At 45.1% G+C, this 22,186-nt stretch overlaps 1 protein-coding gene across 1 annotated transcript; it reads right to left on the bottom strand.

The window, feature by feature from the left end:
* Nucleotides 1–12,245: 12,245 nt before the first annotated feature.
* Nucleotides 12,246–18,080, bottom strand: LOC119219011 (CMP-N-acetylneuraminate-beta-galactosamide-alpha-2,3-sialyltransferase 1-like). The gene is made up of 7 exons (XM_037473862.2): nucleotides 17,980–18,080; nucleotides 15,697–15,974; nucleotides 14,857–15,053; nucleotides 14,568–14,747; nucleotides 14,290–14,314; nucleotides 14,071–14,190; nucleotides 12,246–13,917 (listed from the first exon to the last, which is right to left on the bottom strand). Exons 2-7 carry the CDS (start codon nucleotides 15,922–15,924, stop codon nucleotides 13,750–13,752), a joined length of 918 nt encoding a protein of 305 aa, XP_037329759.2. The 5' UTR covers nucleotides 15,925–15,974; nucleotides 17,980–18,080; the 3' UTR covers nucleotides 12,246–13,749.
* Nucleotides 18,081–22,186: the final 4,106 nt, after the last annotated feature.

The following is a 22,186-nucleotide window of genomic DNA, read 5'->3' as shown; positions in this document are numbered from 1 at the left end:
GAAATTAAATGTATTTAATTGATATTCTTTAAAAAATACTACAAGGAACATTCTCATATTTCATCTGCATTTTAAGTGTGAGAAAAGCTCCAGGTGTCCCTGGGAGATAAAGAACTCTGCCTTGTCTCTTAAAGGCACATATATCATTTTAAGGGAGTCGCTGCAGAGAATTGTTTTGTCCCTTTTTTGTTTCATCCCACAAGCGTAGAGCCTGATGGTGTCCAACGTGGTTATGTAATGATTTTAAGTGCAGTGCATGTATTGATTTATTCTATTCATGGTTTTTCACTTACACTTTGATTAAAGCCTCTATTATATGCACATATCCCTACTATTTGAAATTAATTTTAAACCTGAAGAAACCCACCCTGAAGCCTTCTAAAGAAAACAACTACAGACAGGTCTCTCTTCTTCCCTTTCTGTCCAAAACTCCCCTCCTATCTCCACCGTAACAACCTCCTTGACACCCACCAGTCAGGCTTCAAGGTGGGCCATTCCACAGAGACTGCTCTCCTCGCTGTCACAGAGCATCTCCACGCTGCTAGAGCCGCCTCTCTCTCCTCCGTCCTCATCCTTCTGGACCTTTCTGCTGCATTTGACACAGTAAACGACCAGATCCTTATTTCCTTCCTTCGGGAACTTGGTATCACAGGCTCTTCTCTCTCCCTTCTCTCGTCCTACCTTGACGGCTGCACCTACCGCGTAACCTGGAGAGAATTTGTGTCATACCCATGTACTCTTTCTACTGGAGTTCCTCAGGGCACCGTCCTGGATCCCCTCTTCTTCTCTATCTACACCAACTCTTATTCGCTCACATGGTTTTTCCTACCACAGCTGCGCTGATGACACCCAACTAATTCTCTCCTTCCCTCACACGGACACTCAGGTGGCGGCACAGATCTCTACCTGCCTGTCTGACGTCTCTCTCGGTGGATGTCCGCTCACCGTCTGAAGATCAACCCCGACAAGACTGAACGACTTCTCTTTCTGCGGAAAGACTCTCTGACCCATTTTGGCAACTCCGTGTTAACGCCCACTTTGACTGCCAGGGTACTCGGTGTGACACATTACAGCCGGTTCCTCCCTCATTGAGAGCAAAACACTCAAATGGTGAAACAAACTCTCTGATGACATCAGGACCGCAGAGAGCCTTTACATCTTCAAACTAAAGACACACCTCTTCAGACTAAACCTCGACTAAAAACACTAACAAATTGTAGCACTTAAATTGTACTTAATGGATAATGGATCCTATCTATAACAAGTTGTAAACCGGCTCATTGGATGAAATTGCACTTTCTTGTTTCTCTACGGGTGAAATGCACTCATTATAATTCGCTTTGGATGAAAGCGTCAGCTAAATGACATAGAATGTATTGCGTCGTATTCAAATTCCAGAAATAAGTCCGTTTTTTTGCAAGGCTCTGCAATTCACTTTAGCTCTTATTAAACACACACATTTTCCTGAAGAAATCTTGCCTCAATGTTTGCACCAATGTGTGTGTTTGTGTTTGTGTTGTGGGAGTGAAAAACCAGTAGTGAGACTGTGAGGACAACACAGCATGAAGGGGCCTGGGATCCTCTCTGCAGCTCGAGGTGAACGTCCCTCACGCCGCAACACAAAGCTGGTGTGTGCCGTGTCCTTCACTCCAAGGCAGCATGAGTGGGAGGCAAACGAGACCACGCAGGGTGCAATGAGCAGGATGCATTCCACGGTTTCAAAGCTAAGGCTCTGCATTTTAAAGAGTGATCCAGCAGTAGAACTCGTCCAGCAGCACCAGCGGCAACAGTTGCTGAAACTCAACGTCGAAGCCAACTTCTGGTTTCACGCGGCGATCGAACAGCGGTTTCCTTCATCGGACCCTTGTACTTCATTACAGATCACGAGGTTATCCTCCTATATACAGATAGGAGACAGATACAAGGGCACTATTTTTCATTGTATTAGTTGTATTGATACGAATGTTGAATGTCAAGAGACCAGCTTGTAAATTTCAATGACATCTCCTTTGAAGATTACCGGCCCTCGCTTTAAATAATCAGGTTGACATTTTGAAATACAGCCACATTGCTTTTGCCAAGAGTTTAGATGAGAATATTTACTTGGCAAGGAACCAAATAAGTTTCAAACTATTCCTGGAAGTATTGGATTCAATTCGCTTCCTCCTTTCTGCCTCTGCTTCCCTTCTTCTTCCTCTAATTCACAAATGTATAATTGAAACCGCATTACGTGATAATAAATGAACCCCTTCCCCTCTAATTGAAATATTCCTTATTGAAAATGGCATGAATATATTATGAGGCTCTCTTCCTTTTACTTATTTGAATATTCATGGGCGTGTGTGCGTGCGTGTGTCTGTGTGTGTCCACCGGCAACGGAGGGTTGCCCCGGGAGACGGCCCATGGAGCCTGTCCTCACCCTCTCACCCCTCTCTTCTCTCATTCATCTCTCGCGTCCTCTGTCACCCTCCGTTCTCGCCTCACACCGCAGATTGATGTTTCTTCTCATTGCTTCGTGTCATTTGATTTAAAAAAACATTTTTAAATTGATTCATCGTGCCTCGGAAACAAGGGGGAGGATGACGTCACCGGCTGGTGTTGACACGGCGCGTGAAGATGACTTTCCGGTGTGGTCTTCGGTTTTATAGTGACGGCAGGCTTCTGCGCTCTCAGGGCCTCCTCTTCTCCCTCGGCGGGAGACAATGCGACCTCGCTCACGCTCACTGATGATAATGAAATTCAAACCTCCACCCCGCTCGCAAAGCGGTCTAATTGACCTTTCCACACTCCACCGAGGACGGCTCCCTTCGACCGGCTGCCGCTTCCTCTCCCAGGCTGCCGCTTCCTCTCCCAGGCTGCCACTTCCTCCCCTGACGCTTCTGCTCTCCTCCCGTCCTCTCGCTTCTCCTCTCTGTCTCTCACCCTTTGTCGACATTCACTCTGTACGTTTAATGATGCTCTAAAACGTCGGACATCTGTTTAAGATATTTTGAGGAAATTGACATAATTAGCATCTGAATTCATACATTATTTTTTTTCGGGTTCATGAAGACCTTCGAAGGCCACACTGTAATCACGACTTCCTGACATATCGACTTCACGAGACCAAACCAGATTGTCAAACAGAAATATGGAAAACCCCAAAACTGGTGCAGAGTCAAAAAAATCGACTAATATTGGTTACTCATCGACCCAAAGACCAAGATAGTGTTGCCCGCCCAACAAAAGAGGAATTTCTGCTCTTTTGTTGGGCGACCCTGAAAAAAAATCTCTTCTTTGGGATCAAATGTAAAAAACGCGTGTTGTTGATCTGAAGTTAGCTGGACACATTACAAAATCAACGGTTACTTTGTTGCTGCACTCCCACTCCATTATGCTGACTCAGTTCTTCACCCCCATCGTTCCTTCCTCTTCCTCTCTGCATCCCTCTTGCAGCTGTCAGAACTGACAAAGAGTGTTTATGTGAGAGGGATGATGGGTGTAAAGGAGGAAATTATTACAGCTTCTATTTGACAGCACCAATGATCAAACACACACACTGTGTGTGGATGTTTGATTCAGTTATTGTTTTGAATGAAATATTTATTTTCCTTCTTCACTTATACATTTGAGGTTTTTCAATTTTGGCCCTGAACTGCCTTAGGGGGCGTGGCATTGAATGAGAGAGGCGTGTTATCGTGAGTGAAAGCTTAACAAAAAGGTTGAAGACCTGCCTCGACCACATGTATGGATTTGACTCCATAGTTCTTTGCATCTCCTCCTAAAGGACCCCTCTTTGATGAAATGAGGTCGGGGAAAACGCGTCTTCAGGACCTCTCCATCGGAGGCCATTTTTTTTTTACGCCTCCGTATCGTAGCATTGAACCAGCGGACCAGATTCGGCTCTGCTAGCGGGCTGTCACTCACAGTAAGCCCCGCCCCAAAACAATCCCTGTTTCTAAATCTGACTCTAAAAGGAACATAATTTACTAAATCTACATAATGCGGTATTGATGAAGACTTGAGACTAGAAACTGAGACCATAGACTCATGATTACAATGTTTACTGAGGGAATAAATCAAGAGAGAAGTAGAATAATTTTCTCATAGACTTCTACAGGAACAGCGGACTCGCCCCCTGCTGGTCACTACAGAGAATGCAGCTTTTACTTTACGAAGTACCAGTAGCACTTCATATTTTGATTGCATTTTACATTTTACTTTCAGTGCTGCTGTAATTGCTCTAGTTGAACATCCGTGGGGATCTATTAGCAGGAATGGAAAGCCGTGTTGAAGGTCTTTTTTTGGTTGCGACGTCACGGATGTCGCCAAATCCCGCGCACCTCACCTTTACTCGTCCCACAAGGTGTCATGTGACACTGAACCAGCTGCGGTCTAATCCGATGTTCTAAGCAAACTTCAGGTGTATTTGGTGTTTTTTTTATTTGTCACAGACGTGTTCTACGCTAGACAAAACAATCTTAAATCTAAAATGTGTTATGAGCACTAAAGAAACCCGACATTGAAGATGGAATAATACCTTCGGCTTCCTGCACTGAGGACTAACGAGGCCACCTCTCTGTAGATGAGATCACTGGTGTTAATGACCCTGTCTTCACGCAGACCAATGAATGTGCCACCTTAGGCACTGAGCCGCTTAATCATAGGAGCAGACGGGGAGAGATGACGGGGGGGGGGGGCTTGCGAGGGGGGGGGGGTCAGGCAACCATGACGATCACCTCGGATCGGACAATGATTCCACTCCAATGACTTATAAGAAGAGAGACGCAGTCTGACACACACTTAATTAGCTTCTAATTAATGACGAGCAAGAGATGGGGGAGGGAGGGAGGGTGGGGGGGTGTCAAATGCCACCCATTGTCACTTTTGCTATTCCGGTTAAGCTCTTCATTTTGTAGTTGTAGAGGCTATAATAAAATATTTTTATGATATCAATATTTTCAATACAATGTGAAATATTACTGATATAATTGTAACACTGAAAACATAAAGTGACTATCGGGCGATTCACAGATGAACACAAACACCAGCTTTTGATCTACCAAAAATGACCTGTGGAAGCTGACCCAGTTTCCATGGTGACAAGAAACTGTCAGCTGACGGCTTGTCGTGACTCTGGTACGCAGCCGCTTCCTCGCGAATACCGAGGGAACGATGGGTGGAGGAGGGACGAGAGACCCACAAAGAGATGATGGATGAAGAGATACGCAGGGTAGACAAACCTGAGAGAGGAAGTCAAGTTCAGTGAAGACTCCGCGGGAGGGGGGGGGTCAGAATAAAAGTATAAAAAATCAGTCAAAAGAATATGTAACATGTCAGGAAATTGGAACAAGATGTGAAGTTTCCTGAATGCGTCTCGCTGAAGCAAAAATTAATCAGGTCACCTTCAGATCTCTTAATGACCTCCTGAGATGCAGATATACGTTTTGGAAACATATTTTTGACTCCAGTCTCGATGCAGAGCTGTCTGTTCCACCCTTTTTTACACACCACACGGTGTCAGAGATTCGTTTTAGTTGTTAAGAGCATAAGACTAAACAGCGAAACTGAGAGTGAAACGTCTCCAAAGAAGCAGCTTGACATTTTGGATTAATCTCGTCTTCTGACATCACAACAAGGGAAATGCACGATGCAAAAGCTGAACCATCAACTAAAAGGAAATGTGTCACCGTGTCATCTTTTAGGGCGCCCTCCTTAAAGTGGGTGTCATAAGGTACATGTCGTTCCTGTGTGTTAGTCATGGCCGATCGTAAGGGTCAAAAAACAGAATATGTGAATTCTAAATTAAAATGCACTGTCATTTCTCCCCATCGGACTCCTTCTGCACCGTCCTACTTCCCAAGCCGCCGTTCTTTCCTGCGGGCCACGACCAGCCCTCCGCGGAGGATGAAGTTTCTATTCCCGTAGACGTGAATTCATCACACGGACGCTGATGGATCTCACCACGACCCCAAAATAACCGTCGGGGGGGGGTAAATTTAGGACGCGGCTCGCCCCTCCGGCCCAGTGGAGCAGAACGTGTGAGCGGGAGGCACGGGCCTAACAGGTGGTGGTCATTCATCGTGCTACATTGTGTGCGCGTGTATGTGTGTGTGTGTGCTTGTGGAGTGAATGAGAGAGAGCGAGAGGCGAAGGTGACGGAGATTTTCACTTCAAAGGCGGCCAAGAGCTCGACGCAGATTAAAGCCCACCAGGAATCAAAGGGACCTCAGGTGGGCGTCCACACACAGGTGTGTGTGTGCAAATTTGTGTGTGTGTTGCTGAAGAGGGGAGGACATTAGAGGGAGGACACTATTGTCTCCCTCTCCCCGTGTGGGAAGTGTGAAGCCTCCTGTGATGCACATGTACGAGCTCTGCTGCTGACCTCTACTCGGGTAAAAGGACCAAAAGGACCAAAAGGACCTCGAGGAAACGCCTCTGGAGTCCAGATGTGTAATCAAAAGCTAAAGTACTCACTAGGTCAGAGGCATGAATTAGGGATTACTTTATTCTTTTTACTGAGCCATTTAACTGATCACCTTTTAGTTGAGGTTTATGAAACATTTGATGTGAGGATTCATGCGAAGGTGTTTACAGCAGCGTCACAATGAAAAATGACAAACGCAACAACAAACCTACAAACCAAACCCACCTGAGGGGATGAACCAGAAGCTCACAAACTGTAAGTTTCTGGGCTCAGGCGTGAGGTAACTGGCACACATCCTGCTCTCCAATGATCGTCATTGTTTTCAGAACAAGGAGAGGAAACATGCGGCAGCCAATGAGACACGCACTGCTCACCTTTAGATTTCAGCTGATGGATGGATACACAGACTGATGGATGGATGGATAAATAGACAAATCGAGGGATGCCTTTGTGGACTATTGACATTTACTTTGTGTTTCACCTCGTAGGTGAAGTGTGCACAAGTAGCATGGGGGGTGGGGGGGTAAGAGAAATAGAGCGGTTAAGTGGGTTCACTCTCAACACGCACACACACACACATGCACTTTCTGAAGTGCTTCCCTGTATAGAGATGGTTCCCGAGCTAGCAGACAGCCATTAGAGCCCCCCCCCCCCCTCCCTGGTGGGAAGCACCCGACTGGGCCTCTCCTCGCGGCCCACTCAGCACTCCACCGCGTGAAGATGGCGCTGTGCGATGAGCAGGGACGCGGCACACACACACACACGTGCCAGATGAAAAGTGTCGGATGAGGTTGCCACGGCAACGTGGTCGGCAGCGTTCTTGCTCTTTGCTCTCGGAGAGGTCGGTCAGTATTGAAGTACACTCCTACGTCTACCCACCTTTCTTTCTCTCTCTCTCTCTCTCTCTCTCTCTCTCTCTCTCTCTCTCTCTCTCGTTGTCTCTCTGCAGGTTCTGACAAGCGACTGTGTGGCTTTGCCGTTTACGCAACACGTGGGAGAGCAGCAGTGCCAAGATTACCGAGTACCGCCACCTACAGGACAAACAACGCACGTGCATCAACAGCCACGATGGTGCGTCATGTGAACTGACGTGGACACACTCGACACACACACACACACACACACACACACACACCCGAGGACCCAGGACGTTGTGATCACATTGAGGCAAATTTGTGAATTGGTACTAACCATAAAAGTGATGTAAATGAGCACTTTAATGCTAAATCTGGCACGTTCACATGATGGACTCAATGTTAATGACTTCACATTGTAGCTCTTTGAAGCACAATATGAAGATAATGAACTGATCTGATTCCAAAACTATGGCAGTTAAGGTTATTGGGACCTTGCTTCGGAGATCTTTTCCAATGCATGCATTGCACAGTACACTAAAACTATGAACACAACATGCAGGCCCTGTGCATTGTGGGTAATGTTGCATCAGGCAGACCGATCTCTGGTCTGTGGTCATTGAACAATAGTAAATAGTATTAAATGATGAAGATTCCCATTCATTGGAGCAAAGGTGACAAATCACAAATCATGAAAAAGCAGATGCAAACAGAGGATTCAGGACCAGCACCTTCTCACTGCAATGAGCCCATGTGACCACTAGAGGGGGAGCAGCTGGTCCGAGACACTTTGAAGCGTTGAGCGGGTTCTGGAGTATCAATTATTAATCAATCAGAAGATCCGGCAAAGTAAACTATTGTGAAGTAATGAACTCATTTGTGTGTTTTTCATTTATTACCAAAAAAGATGAAAATAAATTGATCACAATGGAAAATAAATGGAAAGTGGAAAAAAACACATTGTCACCATAAGACATACAAAACAAGTTGATACACCCCCCCCCCCCCCCCCCTCTCTGGATCTGTGGGATTAATTTGCTGCCAGCTAGCTATTCCAAGTGTATCCCAGGCTTTCAAAAACAAAGTGAAGTGCTTTTGAAAATTTCATATGGATAGTGAGTGTCGGGGGAGCGGGGCGATGAGATGATGACGAGAGAATGATGAGGAAGCTCATTCCCAGTCACTCAAGCATGACGCTTCTGACGTACCATAGAGTTTTGGGGTCGGTTGACATGCTAGATGCCCAAATGAACGTGCAGAAGCACTCAAAATAATGGAATTTTCATAATGTGTCCCTTTAAACATCTATCTTATCTGCAGGATAATGTGAGACAGCGGTAGTTCCACAGCTACAGATGAACTTTGCATACATTTACCTGGCGAGAGGCGCTGCAGAGCAAACTGTGTGCTGATGTTGCTGGTGCCTCAGCAGGATTACACGCATCCACATAATGTGCTCTATGTATATGCTGATCGTTGACGTAGTGAGTGCATTAAAATAAACTGGTCGGAAAAAAAACATGCAACACAATTTAGAATTTCATACTGAGTGGCCTTCAACAATACATATTATTATTATAATTATATATTATAATATATATATTATTATGAAAAATAGTTATACCAGGTATGATTTGTCATCTGCAACACATTAGAAGTCCCCCATGATGGGCAAACGATTTTATTTTGAAGGTACACTTCCTACGGTTCTGGTCCCATGCTTACTTACTATGGCCAGCTTGACGTTGGTTTCCGACACGGGTGCATATGGGCAGGGCGTTTTTATTAACTCTTTGTAAACTAGTTTATCCTATACGGAAGGTCACGGTGTATTTTGGGTCCATCTTCACACACTGAGATTCAGTTTTTCATATATATATGACCTCATCTGCAGAGAGAACTATTGGTTCCAGCCTGCCCTCCATCCTGGACTTGTACACCTGCAGACCCTTTACACCAGTGGTCCCCAAACTAAGGCCCGCAGATAAGTTTGGGGACCCCTGCTTTACACCTTGGACACAAGCTGTTCCAAAGGAACAAGGCGGAAATATATTCACGTCTTCTTCATTGTGTCACGATTCCTCGAATGCACACAAACATAGAAACACACCCTCAAAAAAGAGGATTTACTTAAAGCTTTTATTTTAAAGTGTTCTTTTCCCCCTTCAGCCTTATCAAAAGAAAGATCACTCTGTCCTGCCTTTAAAAAAGTCAAACTGTTGGAATGAAAACTATGCACGTCAACCTAAAAAGGCGACGTCATGCTGTTTGTGTTCCTTAAATCATATCGTCTTGTACGAACAATGCGTCTCTGTCAACGTGATGCTTGGACAGAAAGTCGCCTAAGATAAAAGAAAATGTGTGGCTTATATGGAGACACAGTTTTATTGATTATTAACGCCACAGGTTACCACGACAAGTCTACAGCTTCATAGTGAACAGACAAAAGTTGACACATGGTTTGTTTCAGTGTAACTGGTGCCGTTCGTCTCCATCAGACCTCCCGGCCCTGCTGTCAAATCGACCTCTTCAGCATAGTTCTAATAATAGAGGCCCAGCGAGGGCCCAACCGTGTGACCTCTTGAGCCGTCCATTCATCGGTTGGGTTAGTGAGAAAGAGAGGAGTTTATTTCTACCAGAACTTGTGACATCACATGTGCTCCTGCAAAGAAAACAAGTGCTTATAAACTGCAGTATGTTTTTATGAATGGGATCTTAAGACATTTTGTTAAGACAAGTGTTTTGTGTTGATGTCCTTAAATGAATAGACCCGCCTCCTTCTCCACCAGAGAAGTCGCTAGATTATTTGCCAGTAACTTTTGCAGTCCCTTCTGGGACTTTAAGTATCAGCCATGTGTCAGTTCTATGAACGTGTTCCGTGAGGCATAGACCTGGAGGGCGGGTGGTGCCCTGTTGTGACATATTCCGAGATTCTTTTGATGCGTGTCGGTTGGTGAAAAGGTATTTGTGTGACGATAATGCCTTTCAGGCTGGAATCTGGAGTCTCCACCGACGTCAATATCACAAATACAAACATTTTATCATTCTTCATGACTTCTGACAATTCATTATAAGTTAATCATAACATGTTTCACTTATAGTGTTACATGTGGAAAACCCCTGTCATGAAATAGCATGCGATTTGGCTAAAAATAAATATTCAAACAAAATATTTTTACATAACATGCATATTTTCACTTTCCGCAAGTTCAAATACTGAACATGATCAATAAGGAGGAGATTCATGCTTTAGATGTCCCACCTCTGCTTCTCTTTGATCATCCGTGTGCTGAGTATCATGCTACAACACACAGGCCCCATGTCCCATGTCCCCCCGACCCCTCAGGGACTTAACTGACCTCACAAGGCGACCTCATCTCTCTCTCTCTCTCTCACATGTCAGGCCTATTCCATTGTGTGTACACTGTGTGTATTGTGTTGTGCTCATTTTGTTGAAGCACAGATTTCTATTTTTAACTCTTGTGTTCCAACATGGTTAGGGTTTCTTTTTTTCAATTCTAGAAGACTTGTTCTGGGCTGTCGTTACGTCCGGGTCACAAGGTTTGCCGATGAAAAAACTGCTTTGTTCATGAGGCCAACCAACCAGAATATCTGGTACATGACCTCACGTAATGGAACGGGTCAGGTCAATTATAATGAATAACGACAAAAGAAGTTTGCTCTCAGGGCTTCTGCCATCTGTGGCCTTATGAAGTAAATGGAAGCTGAACCAACAAAAAAAGATGGAGAAAAGACACATTGCACTTTGTTACTGTTCTTCTTTCCTTTGTGTGTTTGAAAAATGGTGTGTTTGAAAAATGGTCTGCCTCGCCACGATCTGTTCCACCTGTTTCCTCCTCCCATATACAATAATGTATTATATACGTTTTTATACATATATAATAAATACCACAGAACATGTGTTTTCAGGATTATTTGAAGAGGAGTTGTGCTCTCCCGTCCCTCTGAGTGGCAAACCTCTCAATGACCTTCTTATAGAAGTCAGGAATGTCCCTATCAACTCCATTTAGGGCAGAGGCAAAGCATTAAGGCGATCCTGTGTCATGACGTCCTCACGGGACGGGAGCTATTTAAGGACGCTGATTTGATCCTGCCTTACACTTTTCTCTGTGCAAACATTCAAATGAACAGTAAAATTAAAAAAACCTATAAAACATGAAGTAGAACAGACGTAAGTAGCCAAATCCAAAGTGAGATAAACATGAGCGCAGTCACGTACTCAAACTGTCAGATTAGGTGATATATGAGACTGGACACTCCTGCCAAGGGACCCGTGCCAAGCTTTTCTTCATGCAGGTTTAAAATGTTCTTCATTGGGGTTTTTTTTTGTTGATGTTATCAAAAGTTTCCCATACCTACACAGCGAATGGGTTTCAACTGGTGCTGGGCCAAGAGTAAAAACAATACGAGGCATTTGTTGTAAACAATATGTTCGTACTTGACCGAGTCGTTGATTACAATGAAACTAGACGTCGACACAGTATAATGTGTGCTCATTTAGACCTAGTAAATTTTGTCATTTAAGTTAATCAAGGTTCCAGTCATTGACAACTTGCTATACTGTATGTTACTTTCATCACCCACAGGAAACTTTAAAAACGGCTGAAGACCACAGCTGTGCTGACAGGGGAGTAACCAACGCGGCTCGGATAATTTTTTTACACCGAATGCGTCGCCAGCGTTTTGCACCACAGGATTAAAAGTCGTGAAATTCACCGAGCTGTCTGCGCCTACGGATGCTAGTTAGTACAAAAACACAACTCTGTGTGATCCGACGTGAGTAGAACTCGGGAGTCACTGTTTGGGAGTCAGATGTTGAGGAAGTGGACAGTAAGGAGGACGTTGATGAGGTCCAGTAAGAAAACATTTAGAGAAATGAAATAATACAAAAAAATGAATGAATGAAAGAATAAAGTTCTACTCACAAAATGTCACAAAAGTAAAACATTGTTTTTAAAAGTTGTATTAGAAATGTTTGCATGCATGTCTGCTCATGACAAGGTAAATACAGTTAAATTACGCCAGAATATCCAGTTATTTTCCGTAAATTCCTGTGGAAAGTTCCCAACTTTGAATATTCCCGGTATTTGGCAACCGTAATAACATTTAACATTTACATTTACTTAAAACATTTACATTTACCATTTACATCTATGTAAAACATTTACATTTAACATTTACATTTAACAATTATATTATTTAGCAACTTGGTTTTACTGCCAAACATTATCCTTGGAAAAGTTATTTACATTAAATTCTCTCTAAATGTTTGAAAACGTGACATATGCTAATGGTAATGTACCAAAACAACGCAGGATTTTAGAAAGTGCGACATTTTCTAAACGGTGCCCCATATTCTTAGAGGAGGCAAAATTTTCATCACACGCACCTTCCCGATTATGCCCACTTTGGTCATAGGGAAGGGTGGCGCATATATATATATGTAAAACAATATTCAGAATATGATATAACTACCATATCATAACTATTATAAATATATCATATCAATATATTATAATATAAAAATATATATTTTAAAATAAATATATTTATTTAAAATCTATTAAAACATGTAACTATATATATATATATTGAGATGCACACATGAACCTAGTTTGTTGGGGAAACAATTGATCAGTGGTTAATGCACACCTTTTCTGAGAATTTAAAAAGTTTGAACTTGAATAGCTTGGCTTATTTCACTTCATTTCATGGGGTTACACTGAATCTATTTGAGGTATAAATGTGTATAGAGATTTGTTGTCTTCACAGTCAATAATACAAATAATTATATCAATATTTAAAAACTGATACCGTATAAATACAAATGGAATTTAATTGTAAAATTGTTTAGATTAGAACTTATAAAAACTTGGCTACCTTTTTTTCTCACTACTCCCTACTGTATTTATGTGGTGCATTAACAAAAAAAAAGACAATAAGAAAAACATTTCTACACAGCAAAATTCGTTAATTTTCCGGGGTGTTAAGTAGAAGTATTAAAGTGCAGAGTTAAAATCACACTGCAAAAACTTGATTCAACTCTTACAGAGTCAATTGTAGGAAAGAGTTGGAGTCATTATCCAGTGTCAAGATCAGATTCATTTGAATTACACTTGAACTGTAAGTCTCACACTTCTTGGTGTGGGTTTAACTCTACGCACAAGATTGGGACAATATAAACACCAGCTTAGAGTTCAAATTGAATCTCACCGAGTCAATTTAACTCTCCGAAATTTGCTGTGTAAAATCCTACAATGCATTGGAATCCATTTGAGGTCATTGCCTCTGAAGCAGTTTGTGTAGTTTAAAAACCAACACAAAGACTCACAACATGTGTAGATCAGTTCGGTCTCCGTTAGAGGAAATGATCTGAGAAGAGATGTCTCTGAAAGGTTACGTAGTTTTGTCTTGCTTGGTAAGGAATCCATTGTCAAGGCTTGAATAAGTTAAATGCTGAGAGAAACTTTACCACCCCGTATAGAATTTTAGTACTTGATGCTTTGCCAGCTCCTTGATTGTTTCGTACTCTACATTTCCAGGATGTCCTCCAGTTTTTACTTTGTCGTCAAGATTATTTTCAAAGTAATGACTCCAGTTTCCATCACTGTCTGCTCCAAAACCAAACACATGGACCTGGGAAAATAAAGATGAGCAAATTTAGAATCAGAAAATGAAATAAAAGCTTTTATAAATCTTGCTAAAAAATCACAAGATTAAGTGATTTGTTCTTTATCAAAATTAGCTTCCATGTGTAATGAAATACATTCCATTTAAAAATAAACTTGCCTCGTCACAAATGTGCAGGGCAAGAACCAAAGACATGAAGCCGGTGGAGGCATAAGCTCCGTTCTTTTGCAACCACATGTGATGAATATTCCTCATAAAAGCTGGGTTAACGATCATCACCTGTCATGAAATCAGAATTAGGCTTTCAATACATTTTATTAAACATTACCTTTGGAGCATATAACATTTATTGTTGAAAATGTAAACAATAAGACTCACCAAATCCTTGTTGAACAGTGATTTTCTTTGCACATGTTGAAAAAAGGATGAAATGTCAAACATCTATTGATTGGATGCAAGTAAAGCAGAGATACATTTTTAAATGAATGAATAACAGTGACATGTTATTTGGCCCTGAATGGATTTACTGTTCATCAAACCACAAATTAAACACGACTCCTCCCTTGGTACCGTTGGGGGACCTTATCAGGCTGGAAGGCTTCAGAAGACAAACCGTAGAATCTCAACTAGAACTGAAATAAAAAAAAATGACTCACATTCCAGAAGGTTGTGGGCTGAGAACGCTCGTAATCCACTCAAGATCCATCATCTTAAATGTAAACAGCACCGGGCGAGTGGTGTCATCCAACTGAGACGAACTCTCCAGGTACATGACCTGATGAGTTGTTCTGTTCCCAACATCTGCTTCAAAGCCTTTGGAAATACCCCTGTTAATTCTAAATGGTACAAAGGGATGTGTTTCATGAGTCAACCGTAGGGAAAAAACAGACGTGAGGTTTGACTTTGATAATAAATCGTCATTCACGTTTGTTTTGGCTCCTTTACCTTATGACGTAGTCCTGAAAATCTATGAAAGGTCCGTAATGAGAATTTAACAAATTGCGTGAATTTCCCACCACAGCACAAGTCCTGCAGCGGCCAGGGATGGGTTCTTCAAGAGGAGGGTTGGCTGGGATCAGCTTAAAAACCCTCGACATGTTTCGTCTGTATTCACTGATGGTGCCGCCTCCGCGCTGTATGACCTGTAAGGAGCACCAAACACGACCAGCCGTTAGACCACATGAGACACTCGAACCACTCAGACAAAGAGACTCAAGGCTCATTGAATATATTATTTCCTCCAGGAGGATCATGCAGAGAGTCGCTTGTGTGTGTGCTGTGTGTGCAGTTAGTGACACTGAGTGCATCAGTGAGTGTGCATCTCCATGTCCGTCCAAAGCCACTGTTTTATACCTAAATCACTACTAGTGGTCCAAGGCCAGTAGGGACAACAGGGGACAACACTGCTGAGAGCGTCCCCAAAATGCAACTGTAAAATGTGAAACTGTTTTGCCTTCTGATCTGGATTTGAACTGCAAGTTGAGGTTAACTCTAATCTTGGAAGGTGTTACAGATTTAAGAAGAAGTTCACCTCTAGTGGTGAGAAGTATATTACATGTAGTAATGTTTATTGTAGAATTGTAGTTTGTGTGATATTAGATAGTAGATATTACATTTGTATGTTAGATGAAATGAAGGCATTATAGTCAATAACAATTTGTAGCCATGTATGAGGGATAGATCAGACAGAGGGGTTTCAGGTTACTGCAGCAGTTTCACGCCTGGATGTGAAGAGGATGAACCAGGAGGAGACACTTCCTGAACCCAACAAAGGTCACAACTTACCCTCCACCAGTTGAAATCTTCTTCTGACAGATTGGAGTTCCTGGATAAAAATGGTTGTGAAAATCTACTCAAATTCTGAAAAGCCAACGTCCCGTTTTCAAATGGACATTGGTCACAAGCGCAGGATCTTTGTTCCTCAGGCGGAGCGTATTGTGAGACTTGTCCCCAAAAAACAAAAATAGCAGAAACACTCAAAAATAAAATGAATAGCCGCGCTTTTGTTTTCATCTTTGATGTGCGAGGACGAATGGGAAGCCGCTCCAATCTGTAGATTAAGCCTGTGGTGAAACACAAAAGGATTATGGTCAGTGGTGGAATGTTATGAAGAAACAAAGCAGTCAAAGCAGCACAATCCCTAGATCTGCTTCAATCTGCTTCTCTGTGAAGGCAGCTCACTCGTGAAATGCTGTGCCGCAACATTTGTGCACAAAACACATCCAAAAACCTTGAAATACAACTTGTGGTTGCTTTTTAAGGATTGGCTTAGATCAGGTTTGCAAGCATTGATGTGATTCATGCCTGGTCCTGTCATCCCCTGTGATTGTCTTCCGTGTCCATGATTATTTTCATCTGTATCCAATCACTTGCACTTTCCCAGTGTATTTAAGCCATGTGTGTCTCTTGTCCCTGGTTGCTTCATTGTAGGTCTTTATGAAGTCTTCACGCCTTCCCCTGAATCAGGTTTCTGTATTTTGTGAGATTGTGGTCCGCGTTTTTTTTTCTCCCTTTGGCCTTTTTTGATTTGTTAAAATACCTTTTGTTTTTTTAAACTCTCCATTTGAGTCCTATTTCTGCCATGCCACCCCATCGTCGTGACAAGCTGCAGGTCTCCAATTTGACAATCAAAAAGGGAGAAGAAAATCTGTCTATTAATAACTAATTAATAAGATGTGTACAACCATAGGTTTTTATTCTCAGGACAAAATATTAATCAAAAAGAAAGTTTTTGTTAACATTTTTCATCAAGTGGCCGGTTTGATGCCGCTGTCTCTCTCACAAAGGAAGGTGCACGTGAAATCTTAAGTCCAGGACAGACACGCAGGGACCGCCTCCCTGGTCCCCATGATAACTGTTACTCTTATAACTGACAACATTTAGTTTCAGCCGTAAGGAAGCAGTTTAAACCCAACAATGAGTTAGGAGACAGTTCCAGCTGTATTAACCAGTGGTTCCATAAGAAAAACAATTGCAATTGTCTAATTATCCAGCCTAATCTTTACAGGGAGCTGAGATGACGCTGCTCAGTCTTTTTTCAGGAGGATGCTCACAGGAAAGATAACATGTATTACTAATAAACCTTAATTTATCATATTGCACTCAATTTTTAAAACATGTCAGTCAAATAAGGCATGTTGCATACCGTTGAAATAATCTGGTTGCTGCACCTTTTTCCCTTGACTGCCTAAATAATTGTAGGCGTCACACCCACTCCAAATACACGATGCAGTCCAACAGGCTCTAGTGAAGAGCCAGAGAACCCTCTACAAAGGTGGAGAGAAATTCTCAATATAACCATAATCCATTATGTCAGTGATTCTCCACTGGTGGGACCCGTTTTTAATGAGTCACGGTCCATGTTTTCAGCAGCGTGTGCCAGGTTATGTCAGTGATTCTCCACTGCTGTGACCTGTTTTAATGAGTCACGGTCCATGTTTTCAGCAGCGTGTGCCAGGTTGGGTCAAACCATTCTGATATGGGGGAGACATTGGGTTTTTGGTATAATAAAAAATCCTGAAGATAAAATTCAGCTTATGAACTCGATTTTGTCACTAAGGGGTGATGGAGGGTCCCGGAGCCACCATCCAGTTGAAAACCACTGCTCTATGTCATGAGCTGTATATTTGACTACAGACAATTAGTTATATATTAGTTATAGTTATTATTAACATTGATGTAATTTAAAGACATTTTTTCTACTTGTATTTTTTGATTAAATGCTAAACTGCATTTCGTTGTCTCACTGCCTGTACTCTATGCAATGACAATAAAGTTTAATCTAATCTTTTATTGTCCATTCACTGCGGACAAGCCAAACACCCATATTTTGTTGTGACTGTTGTCACTCTGCACCTAAATACATTATGCCAGTAATCACCTATGTTACGTATCAAACGTGGACTAATTAAAGTTGAGATGTTACTGGACCTTTGCGTGGCTGACATCACTACACCATTCAAGTTATAAACGTAATCCCCACAAAATGACGGCGGCCGTATTACTATCATAATTTTTGGCATTTTTCATCATTGGTTGAAAAGTATTAATGTTTTAGTTTTGTCCTACCTCAAGAGACGGCAATCATGGACAGGTGGTTGTATGTCTCTGTAACTCAGCTCCCTGCGCAGATATCAGGAAGGGATTTCCCTGTCTCTCTCACAAAGGAAGGTTAGAGTGAAAGATTAAGTCAGTCACAGGTACGTAGGGACCGCCTCCCTGGTCCAGCTATTAATGCTCTGTCATACTGGCAGACCTTTGTTACTCTTATAATAGACAACATTTAGTTTCCGTTGTAAGGAAGAGGTTTATGTTGATTTACAGGGGAGAGTTCCAGCTGTATTAACCACTGGTTCCATGAGAGAAGTGGAATTGTACTGTCTAGGTCGATGGTGGTGCATGGAGTAAAGGGGTGAGCTGGGCATCGCAAGGTTGGTAGTTTAAATCCAGGCTGCTCCATAAGCCGTGTTGAAGAGTCCCTGAGCAAGGCACCTAACCCCTAATGGCTTTCCAGGCAAAATGTAAAAAAAAAAAAAAACGTGGGTTAAAATGCAATGTAAGTGGCTTTAGATTAAAACATCAGCCTAATCTTTACAGGGAGTCTTTTTCCAGGAGGACGCTCACTTGGAAGTGTGGAACATGACGTTAGTCAAAAAACAGGCGTGTCGCATATAGTTGAAAGAATCAGGTAGCAGTACCTTCATTCCTTAATCGTCTGAAAAATTATAGGTGTCACACCCACTTCCGTGTCATTCTATGAGAGGGTTATAGAAAAGCATGCAAAGGCTTTCCAGTGAACAGGTAAAGAACCCACAACAACGACAAAGGTGGAGGAAAATTGTCAGTATGGACATAAATCTTACATAATGAGCTGGATTTTTGGAATATTAGTTATTTTACTTTTTTTTAATGTAATTAATGAAAGCAATAAAATACTGTAAGATAATACTGTAAGTTCTTAGGTTGTTAATATAAAGATGCCTGTAACTTTACAAAGTGTTGTACATAGTAAAAAACTAAACCAGAAAAACTTGTTAAAACCGATAAGAGTTGTTTTTCCTGTGAAATTAGGATTTTTTGATGTCTATTAGCTTCTAATATCTAAGGTAAATGTTTTCCAGACTTGTTGTTTAAGTGAATAGTAAAGGTAACATATTCTAGAAACCTACCAAGCCAATATCTGTATTGATAATACATGCAAACAAAAGCTCTTTAGATCAGTGACTTTGTCAAAACAAAAACCATTGTTTGGAATCAACTATATTAGAAATTCCATTGTGTGGATAACAGAAAAGTTCATACACATGCGCAGTTGCTATAAACACATTTTTCAATTTAAATACCGTGGCTTATTTCTCTTTATATCACCGGGCTACACTGGCCTCTCTGGTCCGGATGTCAACCCGCATATCGGCAGACAACTGTTCCTCTTATAATGTACTGTAAGACATTTAGTTTCAGCAGGAAGTAAGAGGTTTCTTCCCCACTATGGAGCTACAGGGGCCGGTTACAACTGTATTAAGCAATGTTTAAGTAAGAAAAACCGAATTGTACTGTCTAAATATCCAGTCTAATCTTTACAGAGAGTCAGAACAAGAAACAGCTCATTCTTTATGACCGGTTGATTGTTTGTCTCAATCCGTTGTTATTACAGGCTGTGAAAGAAAAACCAGGAAATTGTCACGGTTTGGCTTCGCTTCCGGTTTTAGTTTGAAGTTTCATGTCTCTTGTGGTCCTGGGTTAACTTCACTTCCTGCCTTGTCTTGTGATTGCGTGATTGATTCCACCTGTGTCCAATCACCTGCACCTCCCTTGTGTATTTAAGCCCTGTGTGCCAGTTGTCCTTTGTCGCGTCATTGTCCATGTCAGTCCTCGTTGGTGCACGTTCTGCTTGAGTTTTGTTTGAATAAATAGCACTTTGTCGGAAGACCCTGCGTCTGAGTCCTGCCTGCCTGCCTGCCTTCAACCTGCACCAGCCGATCGTGACAGAATGACGCGACCAAGGAAGGACTCAGCAGGGTTTTACCCTAATGATAAATATTTGGGAACTCGCCTTGCGTTTGGGGGACCACGGAGCATGCAGCAGGCTGCCCGGCGAAACACCGGCATGCCAGCGGACTCCTGGAGCGACCTGGGGCCTGACTACCTCGACGTAAGAAGCCCATTTTTTCAATGGAAGACTGATGTCGTTGTTGGCCCCAGGAGCTACCAGGAGGAATGCTTCAGGCTCCGGGACCTCCTCAATCCGAGGAGAAGGAGCCGACGAACCCCCGCAGTCCCGGCTCCCGTTCCGGCCCCCAGAGTCCAGTCTCCGCCCGTTCCGGCCCCCAGAGTCCAGTCTCCGCCCGTTCCGGCCCCCAGAGTCCAGTCTCCGCCCGTTCCGGCCCCCAGAGTCCAGTCTCCGCCCGTTCCGGCCCCCAGAGTCCAGTCTCCGCCCGTTCCGGCCCCCAGAGTCCAGTCTCCGCCCGTTCCGGCCCCCAGAGTCCAGTCTCCGCCCGTTCCGGCCCCCAGAGTCCAGTCTCCGCCCGTTCCGGCCCCCAGAGTCCAGTCTCCGCCCGTTCCGGCCCCCAGAGTCCAGTCTCCGCCCGTTCCGGCCCCCAGAGTCCAGTCTCCGCCCGTTCCGGCCCCCAGAGTCCAGTCTCCGCCCGTTCCGGCCCCCAGAGTCCAGTCTCCGCCCGTTCCGGCCCCCAGAGTCCAGTCTCCGCCCGTTCCGGCCCCCAGAGTCCAGTCTCCGCCCGTTCCGGCCCCCAGAGTCCAGTCTCCGCCCGTTCCGGCCCCCAGAGTCCAGTCTCCGCCCGTTCCGGCCCCCAGAGTCCAGTCTCCGCCCGTTCCGGCCCCCAGAGTCCAGTCTCCGCCCGTTCCGGCCCCCAGAGTCCAGTCTCCGCCCGTTCCGGCCCCCAGAGTCCAGTCTCCTGGCCCGTCCCCACGGCCCCTGATCGTGCCCCTGATCGTGCCCCCTCCCTCCCATCCCTTGGTCCTCTCCCCCCCACCCCTGGGGGCCGTCTGGGATCCGGCCCTTGAGGGGGGGGTGGGGTCAGGGGTTGGGCCGCCGCACTGCTCGGCGCCCCCCGCCACGACGACGCCGGAGCCGCACTGCTCGGCGCCCCCCGCCACGACGACGCCGGAGCCGCACTGCTCGGCGCCCCCCGCCACGACGACGCCGCAGCCGCACTGCTCGGCGCCCCCCTCCACGACGACGCCGCAGCCGCACAGCTCGGCGCCCCCCGCCACGACGACGCCGCAGCCGCACTGCTCGGCGCCCCCCGCCACGACGACGCCGGAGCCGCACTGCTCGGCGCCCCCCGCCACGACGACGCCGCAGCCGCACTGCTCGGCGCCCCCCTCCACGACGACGCCGGAGCCGCACTGCTCGGCGCCCCCCGCCACGACGACGCCGGAGCCGCACAGCTCGGCGCCCCCCGCCACGACGACGCCGGAGCCGCACAGCTCGGCGCCCCACGCCACGACGACGCTGGAGCCGCACAGCTCGGCGCCCCACGCCACGACGACGCCGGAGCCGCACAGCTCGGCGCCCCACGCCACGACGACGCCGGAGCCGCACAGCTCGGCGCCCCAAGCCACGACGCACGGCCGCCGACCCGGCAGACCCCCCGAGACCCTGAGGCCCGGCCGCCGACCCGGCAGACCCCCCGAGACCCGGAGGCCCGGCCGCCGACCCGGCAGACCCCCCGACCCCCCGAGACCCGGAGGCCCGGCCGCCAACCCGGCAGACCCCCCGAGACCCTGAGGCCCGGCCGCCGACCCGGCAGACCCCCCGAGACCCCGAGGCCCGGTCGCCGACCCGGCAGACCCCCCGAGACCCCGAGGCCCGGTCGCCGACCCGGCAGACCCCCTGAGCACCCCACGCCTGGCCGCCGCCCCGGCAGGCCGCCGGACCTTAGCTGTCGGGTCCCCACCCTCCCTCCCCTTGTCTGATTTTTTCCGGTTCTGCTCCCCTTTAGGACCGTCTGGAATTCGGTCCTTGAGGGGGGGGTTCTGTCACGGTTTGGCTTCGCTTCCGGTTTTAGTTTGAAGTTTCATGTCTCTTGTGGTCCTGGGTTAACTTCACTTCCTGCCTTGTCTTGTGATTGCGTGATTGATTCCACCTGTGTCCAATCACCTGCACCTCCCTTGTGTATTTAAGCCCTGTGTGCCAGTTGTCCTTTGTCGCGTCATTGTCCATGTCAGTCCTCGTTGGTGCACGTTCTGCTTGAGTTTTGTTTGAATAAATAGCACTTTGTCGGAAGACCCTGCGTCTGAGTCCTGCCTGCCTGCC

This window comes from Pungitius pungitius, chromosome 17 (genome assembly GCF_949316345.1).
Source record: "Pungitius pungitius chromosome 17, fPunPun2.1, whole genome shotgun sequence".
NCBI lineage: Eukaryota > Metazoa > Chordata > Actinopteri > Perciformes > Gasterosteidae > Pungitius > Pungitius pungitius.
This window is presented reverse-complemented; position numbering and strand designations above follow the sequence as displayed.

Coding starts and splice junctions, on each gene's coding strand:
- LOC119219011 (XM_037473862.2), bottom strand. CDS start 15,924: ATGAAAACAAAAGCGCGGCTATTCATTTTATTTTTGAGTGTTTCTGCT. Junction 15,054..15,696: donor AAGATTTCAACTGGTGGAGG/GTAAGTTGTGAC, acceptor TGCTCCTTACAG/GTCATACAGCGCGGAGGCGG. Junction 14,748..14,856: donor TTTCAGGACTACGTCATAAG/GTAAAGGAGCCA, acceptor TGTACCATTTAG/AATTAACAGGGGTATTTCCA.